At 42.4% G+C, this 19,460-nt stretch overlaps 4 protein-coding genes across 15 annotated transcripts; 2 read left to right on the plus strand and 2 right to left on the minus strand.

Moving 5' to 3' along the window:
* The first annotated feature begins 3,276 nt into the window (after positions 1-3,276).
* Positions 3,277-4,245, plus strand: LOC120784032 (G-protein coupled receptor 183-like). Its single transcript, XM_040117453.1, has one exon. The coding sequence runs from the start codon at positions 3,277-3,279 to the stop codon at positions 4,243-4,245; it is 969 nt and encodes a 322-aa protein (XP_039973387.1).
* Positions 4,246-4,573: 328 nt separating this feature from the next.
* On the minus strand, positions 4,574-7,549 carry LOC120804997 (nuclear factor 7, brain). The gene is made up of 6 exons (XM_040154808.1): positions 6,963-7,549; positions 6,600-6,695; positions 6,289-6,519; positions 6,181-6,203; positions 5,972-6,090; positions 4,574-5,857 (listed from the first exon to the last, which is right to left on the minus strand). The coding sequence occupies exons 1-6, from the start codon at positions 7,359-7,361 to the stop codon at positions 5,319-5,321; spliced, it is 1,407 nt and encodes a 468-aa protein (XP_040010742.1). The 5' UTR covers positions 7,362-7,549; the 3' UTR covers positions 4,574-5,318.
* Positions 7,550-9,466: 1,917 nt separating this feature from the next.
* Positions 9,467-11,994, plus strand: tubb4bl (tubulin, beta 4B class IVb-like). 9 transcript variants are annotated; one of them, XM_040123492.1, is made up of 5 exons: positions 9,467-9,554; positions 10,424-10,532; positions 10,706-10,816; positions 10,937-11,285; positions 11,760-11,994. In XM_040123492.1, exons 1-5 carry the CDS (start codon positions 9,498-9,500, stop codon positions 11,992-11,994), a joined length of 861 nt encoding a protein of 286 aa, XP_039979426.1. In that variant the 5' UTR covers positions 9,467-9,497. The 9 variants fall into 9 exon arrangements, with proteins under 9 accessions (XP_039979426.1, XP_039979427.1, XP_039979428.1 ...); XM_040123493.1 differs by having other exon boundaries at positions 10,937-11,253; positions 11,755-11,994; XM_040123494.1 differs by having other exon boundaries at positions 10,937-11,077; positions 11,777-11,994.
* A 1,028-nt stretch (positions 11,995-13,022) lies between these two features.
* crb3a (crumbs homolog 3a) lies at positions 13,023-17,673 on the minus strand. Of its 4 annotated transcripts, none has more exons than XM_040156496.1 (4): positions 17,621-17,673; positions 16,725-16,930; positions 14,930-14,976; positions 13,023-14,834 (listed from the first exon to the last, which is right to left on the minus strand). In XM_040156496.1, exons 2-4 carry the CDS (start codon positions 16,894-16,896, stop codon positions 14,625-14,627), a joined length of 429 nt encoding a protein of 142 aa, XP_040012430.1. In that variant the 5' UTR covers positions 16,897-16,930; positions 17,621-17,673; the 3' UTR covers positions 13,023-14,624. The 4 variants fall into 4 exon arrangements, with proteins under 4 accessions (XP_040012430.1, XP_040012424.1, XP_040012423.1 ...); XM_040156490.1 differs by having other exon boundaries at positions 17,603-17,672; XM_040156489.1 differs by lacking the exon at positions 17,621-17,673 and adding an exon at positions 17,344-17,594.
* Between the last annotated feature and the right edge of the window lie 1,787 nt (positions 17,674-19,460).

Genomic DNA, 19,460 nt, shown 5'->3' on the forward strand with positions numbered 1-19,460 from the left:
ATCTGGTTGGAAAGACTTCTAGGAGCTTGAAAAGGGAGGACGCAGACCTGACAGATCTCAGACTGTCCTGGAGAATTTAATGTAAATATATATATGTAATATAATGTAAATATCATGTCTTATCTGCAACGTACTTTTGATGAGACCCTGCTGTCCTTGTCAAATGTTTAACCCTATGTGCAGACCGCTACTGCCCCCCTAGACCACAAGGAGATAAAGCAACCAAATGACGCTGTCCTGTCCTTTGAGTCTTTCTCTCGCTCCCTCTCTGGTGATTTCCACATCAATAAGACAATGGATAAATGTGGGTTTTGTCTCTCCGTTCAGGTGGGGAGGGAACATTGGGGTCAACTCACCCAAGCAGAAGTTCAAATGCAATTCACCGCCCCGTGAAACAATCAATCCCAATACACCCCAACACATGCTCACACACAGGCTTCACACACTTAGAAACTGCTGTCTTTTTCCACCTGCAGTTGTTAAGCAGAGAGTTCTTCAGAGGGGGCCACTCAGGCACTGGGATTTTCTTTAAATGAATGAGTGAGACAGAGCAGGGATGCTTTTATTTTTGCTTCCTAATGATGGAAATGTACTAAAACCAAACGAAACAAACTTAGAGACCAGTGACATTCGCTCTTGGCCGTTGATATTGTTCTTGTGTTCCTGTGCACGGCGTCTCCAGTAACAGGAGATAAGGATGAAGGGCTGAGTAAGGATGACACATATCACTTCAGGAAACCAACAGCATCACCAGGCCAGTCCCACGATGCTCCCTGAAATCCACATGTAAACCCCAGACGGACAACCCAGGGAAGGAGGGAATGACACAGCGCCAAAAACATCTATAACCTCCTGGCGCAATTCAGTAACAGAACTCCAGTATCAGGTCCCCAGACGTGCCCCTTTTTTTTCAATCCACTGCTTGGGGGCATTTTAGTAAAGAGTCTTCGACTGGAAGAGTTACTGTACTCTCATGATATCAAAAACTCCAGGAGATCCTCCCCTCCTGCTCAGCGTCAAATCCACGACACTTCATAGAACTTATAAATGAATCCCTGAAATACACACTGATGTTTGACACACGCTGCATCGCATTTACTACACAGCACAGAAAAATATTCCACGCTGGTGAGTAAAAACACTACATTTGCATTTTTACAAAGCTCAACGGGTCAATTAGACTTTGGTAAATTGGTTTCCAGTCAGTTTCTAATCAAAGTATTTCAATCAATACATGTCCTTAAAATAGAGACGGGCCTGCCTAATTATTGAGTTTCAGTCGCTCATATTATTTACTGAGATTCATGCAGTTAATTTGTCTTATTATGCGTAATGTCAACCTAGAAAAGTGTTTTATTCAGTTTGTGGTCGTGGATGAACTGAGTTTAGGTGGGTTTCCCCACACTTCACATCCCCTGTAACTTCAAAATCAGCGAGTGACTGCAAACGTTTTAAACAGTCATTGAAGACCTTCCTGCATAGAAAACCTATATTCAATTGGAAATCAATAGGATAGGAGTATTAGGGAAATTTTATGCATTTTTTTAGCTCTAAAAGTGTTTTCCATTCAAAAAACCTGAGTAAAAAAAATTCATATTCCAATTTGAAATATTTGACAAAAGCTGCAAAGACAGTGATACTGAATAATTCTTATCATTAATCAACTGCTGAATGATTTAAAACATATCAAATGCATATAAAACAGTTTATATAACAGAAAAAAGCCATGTATATAAATACATAAAAAATATTTTTTCCACTAATAACAAGCAACAAGTAATATATATTTTAGTGTGATTAATCAATAATTATTATGGACAAGTTGCTACAAATAGTTCCCAACTTCAGTGTTTAATGAAAAATACATCTACATGTTTAACTAAACATAAGAAATATCAAGAAATAATATGACACAAGTCACTTTTGAGGGTATAAACTTTAAATATTTTTCAGAATACATGCAAAACAGTGAACACAGTAGAGTATTCAGATCTAACTAAATGCTCAAAAATACTTTTCAATATTCTTTTATGTTTATTTAATTTTCAGCAGATATGCCTGAAGAAAAACACAATTAATTAAGTATCACATCTCCAGGGAGAAGCATCTTTGGCAAAGACCTTCACTTCTCCGTCAGTGTGATTAGTCTCACAGGAGTGTGTGTGGCCTGAGGTAGAGCCGGCAGCCGAGTGAGAGGTGAGAAACACCATCCAATGAGGGAGCAAAGGGAGCAAAGGTCCATGTTAAAACAGAATAGGCCCCTTGATGGTTGTACAAGGAACAATCACAGCCTCTGGCTTCAACAGGCCATTCAGCAGTGGGGGCTCAGGTGTACTGCATGTGAGGACTCTAACATTTTCAAAGAGGTCGTGCAAATCAGCCTGACTCAGAGCCGCTGTAAATATTCCCAGAGCCCAGACCAGAACCTGACATTTAGGGCCTGTATTAGAAAAAAACTGCAAAAAAAAAAAAAAAAGGCTTCCATTTGTCGTCCTCCTGTAGGGGCCAAAGACAGAGACACAGAACTCAAGGCCCAGGACACCTTTAACGGTTTTCTTCACGTCTGACTCCAGTTATTATTCCATCAATCCAGCCATTATTAAATTTTATGTTCCAGCTTATCGTCCTTTTCTGGTCAGAAATTAGCTTTAGGAATAGCTAAATGTCAGAGGCAGGCTTTTCAGAGTTCCAGGAAAAACCACATTTCCATTGCCCTTACAAACAATTGTCTTAAGCAATTGCCTGCGTGTAGAATATGAACTTTCCCATTTTAATTTGGGAATAGCTGCCCTTTTATTCTGCTGTGAAAGGGTGGCGCTTTTATCATGAGTCCCTTAAGTGAGTTAGATGTCCCTACATACGGGGAGCCACGGTTCCCAGAGGAGAGTCCACCCAGACACAATAACAAGATAACAGCCTGAGGAGAAGCCCTGACGGTGTTTTTAATGGGTTTTTGCTCTATGGGAACTGTCTGGCTTTACTCTGCGCCGACTTTAACGCTACGGAGAATAAATTTCTCCGCAGATTAGAAACAAGAATTCTAATGAGCAACAGTGTGTTTGACATGACACAGACTGTATCATTTGTACTGGGCGAGAAAACAAGATTAAGTATAAGTCCCAATAATAAACACCTGGCTTTAAAGGGAAACTGTACTATTTGCCATTGAGTGGGTGAGTGAGTGAGTGCTGTCCAGAAGATGGTAAATAAGTGTTTTTTTCAAACCTATTCTTATCCTTCTCCCATCAGAGTCCTGGTTTTTGCAGTCGATCAAACATGGAGAGGAATGTGTCTTCACCATTCAACGTGACCTCTCTCCCGACTCAACTCCCTCTCAATACCACCGGTGACATCAATGCCACAGTAAAACCCTTCAGTGTGTTTGATGGGTGCGATCATCAGGTAGAGGGCATTCTCTTTGACCTGATCCTGCAGTGCGTCAATGTACTTGTGGGCATCCCTGCCAACGTACTTGTCATTACAGTTCTCATCTACAATCGCAAAGACCCCTCCACTTCAGACATATTCTTGGGCTGCCTGGCCTTCACGGATGCCTACTTCAGTGCCATGCCCCCCATCAGCTTCCTTAACCTTTACCACTGGCACAGCAAAGAGGTTTGGTCCGCCCTTAAGTTCTCCTACGGTGTGAAAGACACCAGCGGCCCGTTGTTTCTCTCCTGTATCTGCCTGGATCGCTTTTTGGCTGTGCTCTTTCCAATTCTATTTGGGCAGCTTAAACACATTAAGTACAGGTTAAGCCTCTCAGTGATGGTACTCTGCCTCACCTTTGCCTATTCAGGAGCCAAAAGCGTGGGAGGCCTCCCCAACTTTGAGAAGGTGTTCACTGGTGAGATCCTGGCGACCTTTGCTTGGATGATGGTGTGTAACATGAGCATCCTGTGGGCCCTCAAGAGGTCCCGTGGTGCAGGGAAAGATGAGATGCACCCAATGAAGAAGAAGGCCTTCAAGATGGTGCTCTCTATCCTTTGTATCATTGTGTTTAACTACCTGCCGCCTGTAGCACTGTTCCCCTTTGAAGACTACTACTCCTCTGATTTGTTTCGCTGCTACGTGCAGCCCGTGGGCTTCGCCTTCCTCAACATCAGCAGCACCATCCAGCCACTTGTTTACCTGTCTCGTCTGGAGAAGATGCCTTTCCTCCCAGACACCTGGGAGGAAAGAAGTGTTAAGAAGTGCTGCTCCTGTGTCTCTGCAGAGAATACCAAGACCCCACGTGCACAATAACCAAAATGCTTGAGATTTACATCGGAATATCAGACATATTGAGCCCCGTGGATGCGGAGTCTAACATTTGTCTCTGAAGAGGAGCTGAATACTGTAAATCTAACTGTGAATTCATGTTTATTTTGGTCACTGATTTTATTTCTCTTTATTTCTATTATTTTCCAAATGTACTCTATAATTTAATCCGTTCTTATGCAGAGTAAGTTGTTTTCTTGCTGAACAGAACATATAAATACATCTTAAAATACGCACCAATAATGAGGAAACAAGTGGAAAATCAACATTTTTATTTCATGACTTGATAAACTGATTGTGTTTTCAAAAATTATTTTCCACTAATACAATTAGATGTATGTTTCAAAGCTGTTGTCTCCACTGTAACGAAATGCTTCAAAAATATTTGTTTGGCTTTGGCGCCATCATGTGTACAAAAGAGACCAATAAACAGTACCATACAGAATCCTTCTAGTGTAGAGCACCTTTTGACCAGTGAATTTTTCCTTCGCTTGACGAGTTAAATATCGTTTCATGAAGCTGGAATTTAATTGGGAATCAAAGTACACAATGAACAATGTCTTCCAACAAGAACCTTGACCTCACTTTTAGCGTGTGTGTGTGTGTGTGTGTGTGTGTGTGTGCGCGTGTCTGTGCGTTTGTGTGTGGCATATGTGATGTATATTTCTCAAGGTGCATGGTGCTGGACAGGTTAGAAACTTCTCCTCCATCCCAGTCCATCGTAACATGGATGTCATCAATAGGAAAAATGTAATCTATTCAAGCTCACCTCTGGACTGACTGAACCTTCTCGATATTTATTCACACCTTTTCATCAAGTGAAAATGTGCTCTTTAGAGGTGATGGGAGGCGGATTTTGTTACCCTTGTAAAGGGCCAGGCGAGCTTTTTCCCAAAATGCCAAACGTTTTTGAAGCAACAAAATAACTTGGATGAAGAATATTTTCCATGTCCTCTGTGAGAGACATCTACATTACAACCAGTCAGTCCATATCATCTATCAAAACAGGACTGAAATGGGGTTTTTTTTTCAACATAATTAATAAATAATTCACCCAGTTATTGACGCAACATTGTGACAAGTACCTTCTCTGGCATTATTCTCAATGGATGACTGCTCTGTGTATAAAAATACGGAAGTAAAGTTTCTGTAAATGTGTGTGTAAATGCACAAATGACTGTGTTGTCAGCAGGGTCCAAAAAAGACACTGTCCCTTTGTTGTAATCCAGATGCACTTTGATTTGTTTGGGCGTTCTAGAGAGTGTCAGGGGTGTGGGTGGGGAGGTCATTGCCCTGAACTCTCCGTCTCGGAAACACAAAGTCCAGAACCCATTTTCAGGCCGAGCGGAGATCTCAGCATTCCTAGGTACAGACAAAGAGGCCACACCCAGGAGCCAGTCCTGATTACTTCCTGTTTCCACGACCCAGTGGTGACTTCCTGAGCCAAGCGGGGTCATGGCTACCACTTCAGCGCTCATGTGGAAGCGCTCCGGGTTGTCAGGGCAACAGCTGGACTGCTTTGAGTAGTGGAGGGAAGTGAGGTTGTCAGACAGGATGAGGCAGGGGTGGGCTGTATTTGGGTCCAAAGTCAGTGGAGCTAAAGACGGGAAATTAGTCACAAAGTTTGATATATTAAACAGGGTTTGTTTCGTACAATTCTACTCTTTTCCAAGCATTTCGACCTGTGGAAAATTAAATGAAGTGTACTCACTGTAGTCAATATTGTCCAGCATTTTCTCCCAGACTCTGTACTTGAGGTTGCAGAGATGCTTGGTCACGTCAATCAGTAGTCCGGACATGTTGTCTGAAGCAACCGCAACGCTTTTGCCTCTGTGATAAAAACCGATATCTTACACTGAGAAAATATCACAGTCGACACATCAAAGAGAGAAAGAGTGTAAATATAATTTGTCGAACTACCTGTCCTGAGTGGCTTTAAAATTCTGGAGAAAAAAAAAAATACATTGTCAAGGTGGGAAGTTTTGGACACACTGATTAAAAAGCTGAAGTGAACTAGACTCTGCGGACCTTCAACAAAACGACATCTTCTTCTTTCAGCTGCTCCTGCATGAATGAGATGGTCTCTGTAAGGGACAGCATCTCAGCAGAAAGTTCTTTAATCTTATCCTTCATCCCTGCAATCTTCTCTTCTTCTTCTTTTTTCACAGCTGCTAATCTGGCTGACTCTTCTTGGAAGAGGAGCTGATGGAGCTGCTCGAACGTGCTCCTGATCAATCTCTGTGTTTCCAGTGCCTGACTCTGAGGGAGAATATTGCAAAATCTGACTTTATATTCATAACAAACGTGTAGGACTTCTAGGTCATCTCATCACAAGTTACCTTGATGTACTTGGACATGTCTGCAGAGGTCCTCTGAATTCTTTTGAGGCTGTCCGCTTTATCTTGCAAGATTTTAAGGGATAAAGCAAGTTCATCCTGAAAGTTAAGCAGGCTTCAGTCAGCAGAGATCAGCAAGCTTAACAGAATGATGTTTCAGTATTTTGAGTACTTTGGATATTTTAGGCCTGCGTTCATCACTAGAAGGTATCGGCGTGGATTACAGTCAAGACAGACTTGTGGAACAGCATTCTGCCTTTAGGTGTTATTATAAATGCTTTGTGTTAACAAAAACAATGGAGTCCGTTTGGCAGGACGCTGTTACAGTGTACCTGTGAAACACATTGCTTTGTTTATTTCCCTTACCTTGCAGTCCAGTGCTGCCTCGTCCATAGGCGAGCAGTCATGGGTCTTGTGCATCTTAGAAGACTGGCACACCACACAGATGGGCTGTTTGTCAACCAGACAGAAGAGTTTCATCTTCTCCCCATGTAGACTACAGTTCATCTTCTCGTCCTCTGGCACTGAACTCTGCCTCCTGACCTGCAGAAGAGTCTCGCAGACATTTCTCAGAGCCAAATTGGAGGGAGGACTGGACTTGGAGGCTCTTTTCCTACATAGCGGACATACGCGCAACCCCGTGTCCCAATAACGCTTCAGACAGCTCCTGCAGAAGCTGTGGCTACATGACAGCAGAACAGGGTCTGTAAAGATGTCACAGCACACTGGGCATGTAAGATCCTCCTCTGGTAGTGACATGATCATTAGCTTGTATTAGCATGTACAGCAAAGTAAATCCACAGTTCAAAACAGCAGAAGTCCTTAATGGTGTAACTTGTCCCCCTGAAAGCCTCAGACTGCATTAACTACCTATCTATTGTTCTTGACATGAAGTAGGAAACGCTCCTGGGTTTCTTGTGCATGACTTCTGTGGGAGTAACTCAACTCATGCAGCAGTGCGAAACACACTGTATGTAACAGAGCTGGGAAACAGGAAATAAAGCCCTATTGGCCAGTTGCTGGGGAGCTTAAAACCGCTTGGTAACTTGCTGCATGTTTTGGAATGCAATCATTCAGGATATGAATGTGAATGTTTCAGTGATGACATCCCTCCCACACGGCTGCTCTCTAGCAAACCTTTTAACCCTCTTATTAAATCAACAGGCTCAGCGATTGACCATTTAAACAAGGGATGGTCGGGTCAAAATAAAATACTACAAGTAATTTCACACGTCTGTGAATTGAGTAGCCGCAGCATTGTAGCCCAGCTCTCCTGCTGTGTTTACAGTATGGAATCGGTCTCGTAGCCGGTGAGTTTTGACCTGAACAGGATAAACCAGCTCAGAGCAGTCAGAGATATTTTTTCACCAACAGGATTTCATCATAGTAACAAAGAGGATATACATTAAAACCTATATAAAAAACATGTTAATGTACTGTATGCTAGATAAAACCGGTCAATGATAATATTTGTTGTCATAGTACATATGTTTTATGTGAAAATGTCTCCCTAATATGAATGTGCGTTGCATATGTTGTGTTTATCTTGATGATTTACAGAATACCATACAATATTTATGCTGCAGATCAATATAACTTGCTCACATATAAGGATCCAGAGGGACGTGGGTTTTTTTTTCACCCCGAAATCAGGCTGCAATCCAAGAAAGGGAGAATATTCGATATGTGGCAGCCAAAAATAGATTAAAAAGCACAGAAAACATCTAATCTGAAAGCCTACGTTTGGTGAGTCTGGAGAGGTGTGAATGCATGTTGTTATTCCGAGTCACAAACTTTTAGAAAAATACAATTTTAGGTTTGTCCTGGATTCTGAGTGTGAACATTCAATAACGTACAGTTAAGTGTCTGCCTTTTGGGCATCAAGGTGAAGAATATTTCTTGTTTACATCTTGTATTGGCTTCCCTGTCATTAAAAATGGATTGAGCCTGGGAATAAGACAAACTAAACCGTTTCAACTTTGAAATTTGGCTTTAGGACTTAATGGACATATTATTAATAGGTGTGAAGATCAGGTCCATTTTTTAAAAGATCACGGACACAAGTTATTTAGTTATTTTTAACATCAGCTTTAAGAAATTTTTGGCTGACCTGCATCTGCCTACCCCTACAATTTTTTTTTGTGTTGTTTTGTTTTCTGTTATGTAACACAGAAGCATAAGTCAGTGTCTTGAACTTTGTCCCACTGTGATTGCAACTCAACAGTTAGGCTACTGAAATGAAAGGTAATAGTAAACAAAGTGAAGCACACAGTTGATGAGTGGGCCGACTGTGGAGCTACCTGGCTGCACATCCTGGGTAGTTTTTCGGTCCTTTTCGTCCTGTTTCAACCCGATACCCTGATGCTTTACATCAAACCGACACAGTTCCGAACTATCAAGTAGTCTTCAAACTTGAAGTTGGTTCATTTTATGTGTCTCTGCCCTTGTCCTTTCAAGCCAATGGCTGAGTGATGTTGCGTGTTCACCTCGAGAGTGGTAAACTGATGATGCATTACACTGTTAAAACTGCACAACAGTGGCCTTGGTCGGTAAAGTGTGCAGCCACAATCGGCCTCAGTCACTTGTCTGTGCAGTGTGCGTACGCGGACGAGGGGTTGCTGAGTGCACTCGCTCCGTGAGCATAATGAGAATCCCATCGATGACTGATGCAGCCCCTCGCATCCTATCCGCCATTTCCACGGGTCTTGGTTCCTCCCTCTCTCCTCCGGTCTTTGGTTGCCATGGCGATGACGTCAAGTTGCACCACCAACTCAGCCCAGTAGACCGTTTTAGAGGCGGCGCAACGAATCCCGGACGGTCGACTGCAGGGGCCATCCTGTCAATCGCTGCTGCTCCGCTTCACATCTCCGACTCGTCCATTCTCGTCTCCATCCTTCCAAAATGCGCGAAATTGTGCATTTGCAAGCCGGTCAGTGCGGAAACCAGATCGGAGCCAAGGTATTTTTTCTGATTTTTTTTTTTCTCTCTTTTTTTCCCCCCACTCAGCTCGGTTTTGCGTTTCTGGTGTGACTTGCGCAGGCATTCATGTAGGCACCCCTCCGGGAGCGGAGCCCTCTAATCCATCCTCCAGGAATTCTCTAGAAGGAACCCAGTGCGGTGTCCTCTCTTGATCAAAACTCCGTTAAGGAAAAAATAAATCATGGACCATTTGCTCATTGACATTCTCTGAAGGACTTTGGACACTGACACTGATTTAGGCAATTAACAAAAAGATGAATGTAACCGACAAAAACTTTATTTCGCTATGATAATCGCATGCAAAATTGGCCTTTGATATGTGTGTTATATAAGTGTTGCAGGCAATTGTATAAACGATTGACTGTAGTAGTAATGTAACCGTATTGCCACTGTAGGAGCAGCCTCCCCTCCCCCCTTCATATTTATGGCCTATTTTTACCTGTGATTCCTTTCAAGCCAATCTCTGTGGAAAAATATCCTATTTAAAACATATTAAATTTATTGTTTGTCCATTTTAACCAGGCATGATTATATCTTTAGTATTTTTAAGCTCGTTAGCCCTTAATAGTATATTGTGTTCTAATAGCATCGAAGAACCTGCTGCTTATCAGATTATTGCCATCTGCTTGATTAGACTGAACTTATGACCTGCATTCAACTAGGAGACTTAAATAGTCTTGCAGATCTGCATGTTTGAAAGTAGCTTTCTATAGAGCAGGTGTGTGCTGTTTCAGGGGTTGGGTGTTACCTATCATTATTTGTTTTCTTTTTCTTTTTTTTTTACCTTGGGCCAAATGAACATCTGTCTCCCCCTCCTCTCCTACCACGCCTATTTTTTTTTTTCTCAGTTCTGGGAGGTGATCAGTGACGAGCATGGCATTGATCCCACTGGTACCTACCATGGAGACAGTGATCTGCAGCTAGACAGGATCAGCGTCTATTACAATGAGGCCACAGGTAGGCTACAGATTCAGCTACAATACCACACAGTAAAGTGTCTGCAGAAGGAATGATCTCATTCCTTCCCACACGTACCCGACTTTCTACTGTGCAATGTGCGTCATCGTCTTACATTAGACACATCGTGCTTAACGAGAATGACATTGTTGATCCATTCTGCCTGATTTTAGGTGGAAAGTACGTGCCCCGAGCTATCCTGGTGGATCTGGAGCCTGGTACGATGGATTCAGTCAGGTCCGGTCCCTTCGGGCAGATCTTCAGACCCGACAACTTTGTCTTTGGTAGGCTATGTGAATGTAGTGACGATGCACTTTCCTTTAATCACACCTGAATAGAGTGCATTCTATTGTTGCCAGTGTTTCCTACCTCAGCTCAATAAATTGGGACACTTTTCACGATAGGCCAGAGCGGAGCCGGAAACAACTGGGCCAAGGGCCACTACACTGAGGGAGCCGAGCTGGTAGACTCCGTCCTGGACGTGGTGAGGAAAGAGGCTGAGAGCTGCGATTGCCTTCAGGGCTTCCAGCTTACTCACTCCCTGGGTGGTGGTACTGGCTCTGGCATGGGCACCCTGCTCATCAGCAAAATCCGGGAAGAGTACCCGGATCGTATCATGAACACCTTCAGCGTGGTGCCTTCCCCTAAGGTGTCCGACACAGTGGTGGAGCCCTACAATGCCACCCTGTCCGTCCACCAGCTTGTAGAGAACACTGACGAGACCTACTGCATTGACAACGAAGCTCTCTATGATATCTGCTTCCGCACACTTAAACTCACCACCCCCACCTATGGAGATCTGAACCATTTGGTGTCTGCCACCATGAGCGGAGTGACCACCTGTCTGCGTTTCCCCGGACAGCTCAACGCTGATCTCCGTAAACTAGCTGTCAACATGGTGCCCTTCCCCCGTCTTCACTTCTTCATGCCAGGCTTCGCCCCCCTCACCAGCAGGGGCAGCCAGCAGTACCGCTCCCTGTCTGTGCCCGAGCTGACCCAGCAGATGTTCGACGCCAAGAACATGATGGCTGCCTGCGACCCACGTCACGGCCGCTACCTCACCGTGGCTGCAGTATTCAGGGGCCGCATGTCCATGAAGGAGGTGGATGAGCAGATGTTGAACGTGCAGAACAAGAACAGCAGCTACTTCGTTGAATGGATCCCGAACAATGTGAAGACCGCCGTCTGTGACATCCCACCCCGCGGCCTCAAAATGGCTGCCACTTTCATCGGCAACAGCACAGCCATCCAGGAGCTATTCAAGCGCATCTCCGAGCAGTTCACTGCCATGTTCCGTCGTAAGGCCTTCCTCCACTGGTACACTGGTGAGGGCATGGATGAGATGGAGTTCACGGAGGCCGAGAGCAACATGAACGACCTGGTGTCCGAGTACCAGCAGTACCAGGATGCCACCGCTGAGGAGGGCGAGTTTGAGGAAGAGGGAGAGGAGGAAGTCGCCTAAAACCTACGCCCATCCAGCTGCCAAACCTCATTGCACCTAACCCATCCCCCAGTCCCGTCCCTTTCATCCCTCTCGACCGTGAATTGAATGGTCCACCACACTGAAAAACTGTCACCATCAAGATCACTGTTGCTCTAGTGTTAGACATGTTGTTTACTGATACTAGTGAAGTTTTTGGTTAAATGTTTTTGTATGTTGTGAATGCACTTAATTACTGACATCCTGACATCTGTCCTGTCATTGCCTTGCCAAATTCAGCAGCCAGTGATTTTAACTGTGAAGCCTTGAGATTGGAGGATGATTAAAGTCTGATTAAAAGGCCAGTTGTACAGCCTCTTGAGTTTTTATGGAATCATTTGATGTGTGATCTGATATTATCAGACCTTACCAGTCTCTGGTCTGAAACATCATGACGCGGGAAGTGCTTCTCAACCTGAAGGTCAGGCCCCTCGTACGGGCCATAACATGTTTCTTCTATACAATTTTTCCTTTTAATTAAATGCAGCATAGTCATTAACCTGTGAAGTCCTACAATTAAACAATCGGAAAAGGGAAAATCATCGGTTGAACTTTGAATACAGCCTATGAAAAGGGTCACAAGCGTGTGGCAAACATGTTTAAGGTCCAATCAATTAATATATAACAAAAATGTGTAGTTAGTCACAAGCCAAGGATGCTAATCTTAAATTGAATATTATTGAAATGTGATTCCCCCAAATGCGTTTAAATTACTGCAAGTTGAAAGACACGCTGTCAGGAAACAGACTGTGCTGTAATGTAAAGAAGTTATCCATATGAAACTAACCCAGTTCCCATTATTAGCTGTTTTCATTTTTTTTTTTTTAAATCACGTGAAAACACAGTCTGGGTTTTTTTTTTAATGTGCATATAAACTCTACCTGTTCTCTGCTGCTAATCAGCTACATTGTTGATAGGCTTGTCTTATCAGTGAATACGAATGTTTTCTCCAGTACTCGTAGTCAGTGAATGGCATCCAATATTATCAGAGTGGGGATGGGGATAAAAACAATACTTTAATATTTATTCTTTTTAAAAAAATTAAAGAAATTGTGCCTTTTATGTGTTCTCTAAGTCATTTCACTTCTGAGCTTTAAAATAAAGTTGATTTGAGGGGATCCCTCCCGTGCTTTATCTTAATGTATGTCATGAACAACAAGCTCATTATTGGTCGAAACTTATTTAGATGACAGTGTTATTTAACATGCTGAATCCATTAAGAACCAGAAAACATATGTGTTAATGGCACAAGTCAGGGTTAAATGATGTTACCTTTCATCTAGTTTCCAAGTACTTTGATTAATTAAAGAATAAAAGATTAGACTCACTCGACAATTTTTCATGACATTATAGATAACCTTTTTTCCAAGAGAGACTAACAATGGCTTCAGTGTGTAAGTGACTTTCTCAGGTTCTGAGGGGCTGAACTTTTCACTCTCTGTCAGGGCTGCTTATCTGCCATGTTGTTTTATCATCGCAGAACACTCCCTAAACAAATACATAGTTATGGACTTGTTTCTATTTTTCCCAATACTGCCTAGAATTTTTAGGCCTCTAATTTTGGCTCGTTGCCCATGAAGGTGCTTAACTAAGTTATTAAATGTTCCACTGCTTCATAACAAAACCTTATTTTGACTGGGATTGCATACTCTGAGTATAATCATACCTTTAGCAACATTATGTATTTTTAAGAAACGTGTAACTTAGAAGAGGACGATGTCCCTGCAAGGACTTTGAAATTGTTCTTTAAGTTTTAATTACTCAATTTTTATACAAACACATTATTTATTTGACAAAAGCAGTAATAAATATGCCGTGGCGCTGTAAACATCTCTGCTTGATTACAATGCCTTACGTGCAGCTTGGTTGATCTGATGAAGTGAGAAATTTTAAATAATGCAATTTTACTTTTGTATGATTATTCAGAGAAAACCTAAAGTGTAAACAACTGTTTGCTTATGCTGGGTATAATTCCCCAGTATAACCTCATTTTTATCACACAGCACATTCCTTACAATCAAGAGCTTTTGCACTGTGATAAGATGTTTGATTACACCACTTGTTAGACTAAAAAGAATATCACTTTCAAATGCAATGGACTCATCGGGGCTCTCTGGGGGGAAAAAAAATCAAAATCATCTGAGGTAAAAGATCAGTGTAGATTTTACCGGTGATAGTATTTCATAATAGAATGAATCAAATCAGACAGGAACATGGTAAATTGAATATTGAGGCAACTGAAACAACAAAAACATGTCAAAACTAAAATTGTTAGTGGTAGTAAAATACTGTAGTTCCTGTTTCACTTGTGCAGAAGAAATGTTCAAAACCTCCTTGAAATGTTCAATTGTTGTCTTAGAACCCACTGGAAGATACATCCACGTGCTTCTCCTCATAGAGGGACCATTCAGTGCTTGCTGAAATGTAGCGGTGAGTGAATGAATCATGTCATGGTGCCTCAGAAATGGCACTCTGTCCTCTCGTAAGCCTGGAAGATTTTTCTCTCAAAGATAAGCTCAGGGGAGAGAGCCTCGTCACACAGGAGCGCTGCCATGCACATTTTCGCAGCCCGAACCCTTACAGGATTTTATTAGAACATAAAGCACTACATCTCAAATGAGTCTCTCCTCTTTTGGTAGCTTTAGCGCATCTGGCGCCGCCACGCTGCGTGCACCAGACTGTTCCTCAGCACTGGGTCTGTACGTCCCTTCGGTCTGCCTCTTCTTTTTCACCACACAGAAGAGCCAGGCGAGAACAGCCAAGACTATGGCCAGAACACCCAGAGTGACCGTAGGGGCCACGATAGCTGCAATGTTGGGCCCCTGCAAGTGGAAAAACACATGACAGGGATCAATCTGATGACACTTGATACTTTCTATTTGTTATTTCCTAAACATGACAAAGGTTTTTCACTCACGGCAGTGTAATTAGAATGGGCGTCACTTGCAAGGGTGGTATAATTTCCTGTAAAAAGAGCAGAAACATCAGGAACACTGTCGTGACAATGCATATCACCCTGTGAAATACAAGGTAATAAAGCCTAGGGATATTACATCCAATTCAGCATAGGGCTGCAGACTTCTGGCAACTTATTAAGGTTGTCCATGAACTAAAGAAATTCTTAAATTACTAATGAAGGGTTTCTTCATTTTTTTAATTTGTTGAGTTCCTGCAAACTTGGGTTTTTAAATAACCAAGTTACCAACAGTGCATGTGAGAACATGTATCCATCTTCTGACCGTAACCTGGATTTCTAACAGTAATCTGGATTCATTTAAAGGGATAGTTCAACATTTTGGGAAATAAACATTTTGGGTGAACCGGGTTCCAGGCAACCAGAGGAGACCGGGAAATCACTGGTCCTGGCCAAGAAATAGTCCAGAATATAACCCTCCATAAAACTGCAAATTGAAGCTTTTACTTCTAGGTCGTAGCATGGATGAAACAATGAGATGCAACATGTTAATTAGTAAGCTTTGGAGGCGCCAGTAAGCGGATTTTGCTACCTCAGACGGAGCCAAGCTAGCTGTTTCCCTTTGTTTACGGTCTTATTGCTGAGCTAAGCTAAAGGGCTGCTATTTCAGCTACATATTACACATACAGAAAGCGTCGGTGAGCTCGTCCTTTAAGTGAATATGAACGCAGTCGTTGAAATAGAAAAAACCCATACGTAAATGAAGGCCGGCATACAGAGGGATCTTTAAAATGTAGTTGCTTGATAAAGTGCAAAAATGAAAAAAAATGAATGATGATAAGAGATGTGATTGTCACTCTCCACTAATGAATCATGTCCAAAGGCTCAATGTCCTGAAAGCAAAAACACAAAAGTCTAACGGAGCTCTAATCCTCCTATGACCTTTAAAACGGTGTGATTTATTCACATCTTAGTTAAACTCCTTTTTTAATGCAGTGATGGCATTTTTTTTTTTTTTTTACACAAGTAGAAGAAAAAGAGGAACTAACAGCAAAACAGAGGCACCAGATATCCTGCTTGTCTATTGCTGTTTCCATTTATTTTATCCATGACCAGCCATGTGATTACCAAGTGACATCATGAAACTACATAGTAACTACTTGAGCTGGAGAGTGGATGAGGAGGGGGAGACGCTCAGGAATGCAGAGTGTGCTGCAGCCATACAGTCAGCTGAGTCCAACAAGACACTGGTTTGGAATATGGGGAAAAAACTCAAATCTACTGTTGTTCTGTTTGTTTGTGTAAAGGCACTACAACGCTACTTAGAATCGCTTTAAATCGAAAGTATTGCTTTTGGAAAATTAAACCAACCCCCGTGGCATTTTCTGAGTGAATCATTCACTAGGGCAAATAGTAAACTTCGCAAGGACAAAAGTACAACCTGATAACAAAAAGCAGGGGTTACAGGAGGGGGCAGTTCAATATACTGTGAAATAGAATTCTTTTGTGTCTTTTGTGCAATTACTGATACCACGCTAAGACTGGATATAAATGTACCTCTTTCTCATACAGCACAGCGCCATTTTTTCTTAATTCATTTCCTAGATCAGTTCTTGCTGACAAGCCTGTGCATGTTTCAGATTTGGTCTGGAATGTTTCGACCTAAGAAATTTTTATTTATCATTGCAGAATATAATGGTGTGTGCGTGTGTGTGTGTGTGTGTGGGCGTGGGCGTGGTCTGAAGGATGGTTTATCCTTGTGGGAGTACTGACAATGAAGAGATGGTCACTGACTCACCCCATGCAGGATTACTGCTCAGTACTAGGAGTAAAAAACTCCCGAGCACAGCTCCAGGACTGGCCATCACATCCAGATATGCTTCCATCTCTACCCGTGACCAGCAGGGCCGAGTGAGGGCAGACTGGGACTCTGGGGCGTCAGCTTGGGTCCATTTCATTAGGTCCAACATTCACTGCGTGGATTTCTCGTCCCTCCTCGAACAGCTGAAGACACATTATTGTCAGTGATGTCAAGATATTGCATTCACCCTGACACTCGTGCAGACGCCTTTACTCTGAGGTTTAGGAAGGCTGCTAAGACCACGCATCCACTGAGTCACACATTCAGCCTGATGCTGAATCACCATCAACCTGCTCAGACCAAAGGAAAAATACTAAGCTATTAATAGCACATGTATCAAAAACTGCACACAGCTTTAAAGTTCAGCCCCTTCTCATTTGCAACAGTATCGTTATATTGACTAATAACGAAGAAGACAATATGCTGTAATGTCAACTTTCCACGAGAATACGAAACATACACCTTTTTCGGCTGTTTTTTCAGGTGGTCACAGCAAAAACGGGAAAGATCGAGCAGGTTGGTTCCTTGCGAATGAACCACACTGCTTCCGCCTCACCTTGTCAAAAACGAAACTGCCACAAATGGTTTAGTCCGAAGAAAGTGACAGGTAACATGCTGAGAAAGAAAAAGGAGGTTTTCCGTACAAGTGAGAAAGAATGGATCCTCCTGTACCAAAACCTCATCCTCGACTGCACTACCAGTTTGTGTTTCATGTAAAGCAGGGTTTGTTTTTTTTTTTGTTTTTTTCTTCTTCTTCTTCTCGTCTACTCTTCCAATCCCCATTGGTCACGTGGTTCAGTTTCGTGTTACATTACCTGAGCGCAGTTATCTACCTGCAGCAGAGCGGACAGATCCTCCTTTGTACAGAGTCGAGGGGAAAACGCAGGTTACTGGAGCAGAACAAACCCGATTTCTCCTGTTGCCTTTCAAAAAAAAGAAAAAAAAAAACTCCTCAAAAATAGACTGTGTGATATTTGGAAATAACTTAAATCACGTTTGTGGCATAGGCCATTAAGCCTATTTAGCTTCTGATACTTGAATTAAACTGATTTAAATTTTTTTTTTTTTTTTTTTTGGGGGGGGGGTGTTGTTTTTTTATAGTACAGTATGATGCCAGGCTGCTCTCACATGCTTCACCCTGCTGGAGTCGTACAATGTTTGACTGTGCTCCCTGCCCGGCTCCTTGCCGAGCAACCTGGCTGACGGTGGGGGCACGAAATAGCGCCTCCACCCGGCCTCGTGTTCCCCGACAGGAGAAAGGATATCCACATTCCTGGGATGTTTTAAGGATGAATTCGGCGGCCAGCTGGTCCAGTGGGCTCTAATCCTCGCCTAATCTCCCCTGCTCAGACTCAGAGGGGCAAAGAAAATGCAGGCTGCTTCGGGCCTAATCTGTGCCGGTCAGGGAGTTTTCATTTGGAGGGTGTGTGAGAGAAGTGAGGCGTTTTTGAAAAAGTAGCGATGGAAAGTCACTCCCGGAATATTACAGCAGTGAGTCAGTCTGTGGTTCTTCTGACCATATCATTTTTGTACATTTTCCACTGTCCTATCTATAGTATTTGACTAAAATGATATTTGAGATCCCACATTTCTTAATACATTATAAGATTAGACATCATAGAGTCCAAATTTTCAGTGTCTTTATCACTGAAAGAGACATTTTCATCAAAAGTGTAACCTATCCTCAGTTGTGTTTAGTTCATAACAAATGTGTTGTGAATGACGCTTATGCACAAGTCAGAACACTGAATTACAAGAGTTATTTTGTATTATACGCACTGTTGTCAAAGAATATTTAGGTGGTTGTCCAATTCACTGTAGATTCATTCCATTTTCAAATTTCCTTGTAATTTAATTGTAGGTAAGGTAGCCAGAACATGAGCAATTTCCAGTGTCTTTACTGTAGGAAAGCTATGAACAAGTTTAACTTGTTCCATTTGTCTATCTATCTGCTTGCTTGTTTATTTGTTTATTTATTTGTTTGAATGTCTTGCGTGCTTTTCAAAATCCTCTGAGTCAATCACTGCTGGGTCAGATGATAATAGGCATACTTTTGGTGAGTGGAAGACAAGGTTTCTGCCAAGTCTCTCCAAGTTTGACCCATATTGGCCAGTGGAGAGCACGCTGTCTTTAAAAACAATACATTTTTATTGGTGTGACTGTCAATTCTTTCCCTGCCGTTATACATGGATATCCGCTCAGCTGCTTGAAGCTATGTGGACATTTTTCTACAGAAAGCCTGTATCAGGCAGTTGTCTCATAGACTATGACTGCAGGCAAATTATTTAAACAGAGTGTGGAAATCAGATGTACACCGACATGCCAGCAATAGTCTTGCAATAAGTATTGCCTTTGTGAAGGATATACGTATCAGTATATGTTCAGAGGACAACTCTTTCAAGGATAATTTTCAAGGTTGTAATGCATCACTGTTGTATTTGTCTGCATTAGGCGGTATTGTGAGATGTGCCTGCGGTCCACCCTTCCTGAGGGTGTGACACTGTACAGTTTAATTTTAAGTCATTGTGCTCAAGTGTTCGGTATATCAAAACAGCAGCAAAATACCTGCAACATATAGATTGATTCGAGAGTTGATAGATCAGGGGTTTATGCCACGTCTCAATAATGCTTGCAACTTGATGTAGTGCTTCGGTCGATCAGGAACGGAATTGT

Source organism: Xiphias gladius, chromosome 3 (genome assembly GCF_016859285.1).
Source record: "Xiphias gladius isolate SHS-SW01 ecotype Sanya breed wild chromosome 3, ASM1685928v1, whole genome shotgun sequence".
Taxonomy (NCBI): Eukaryota; Metazoa; Chordata; class Actinopteri; order Istiophoriformes; family Xiphiidae; genus Xiphias; species Xiphias gladius.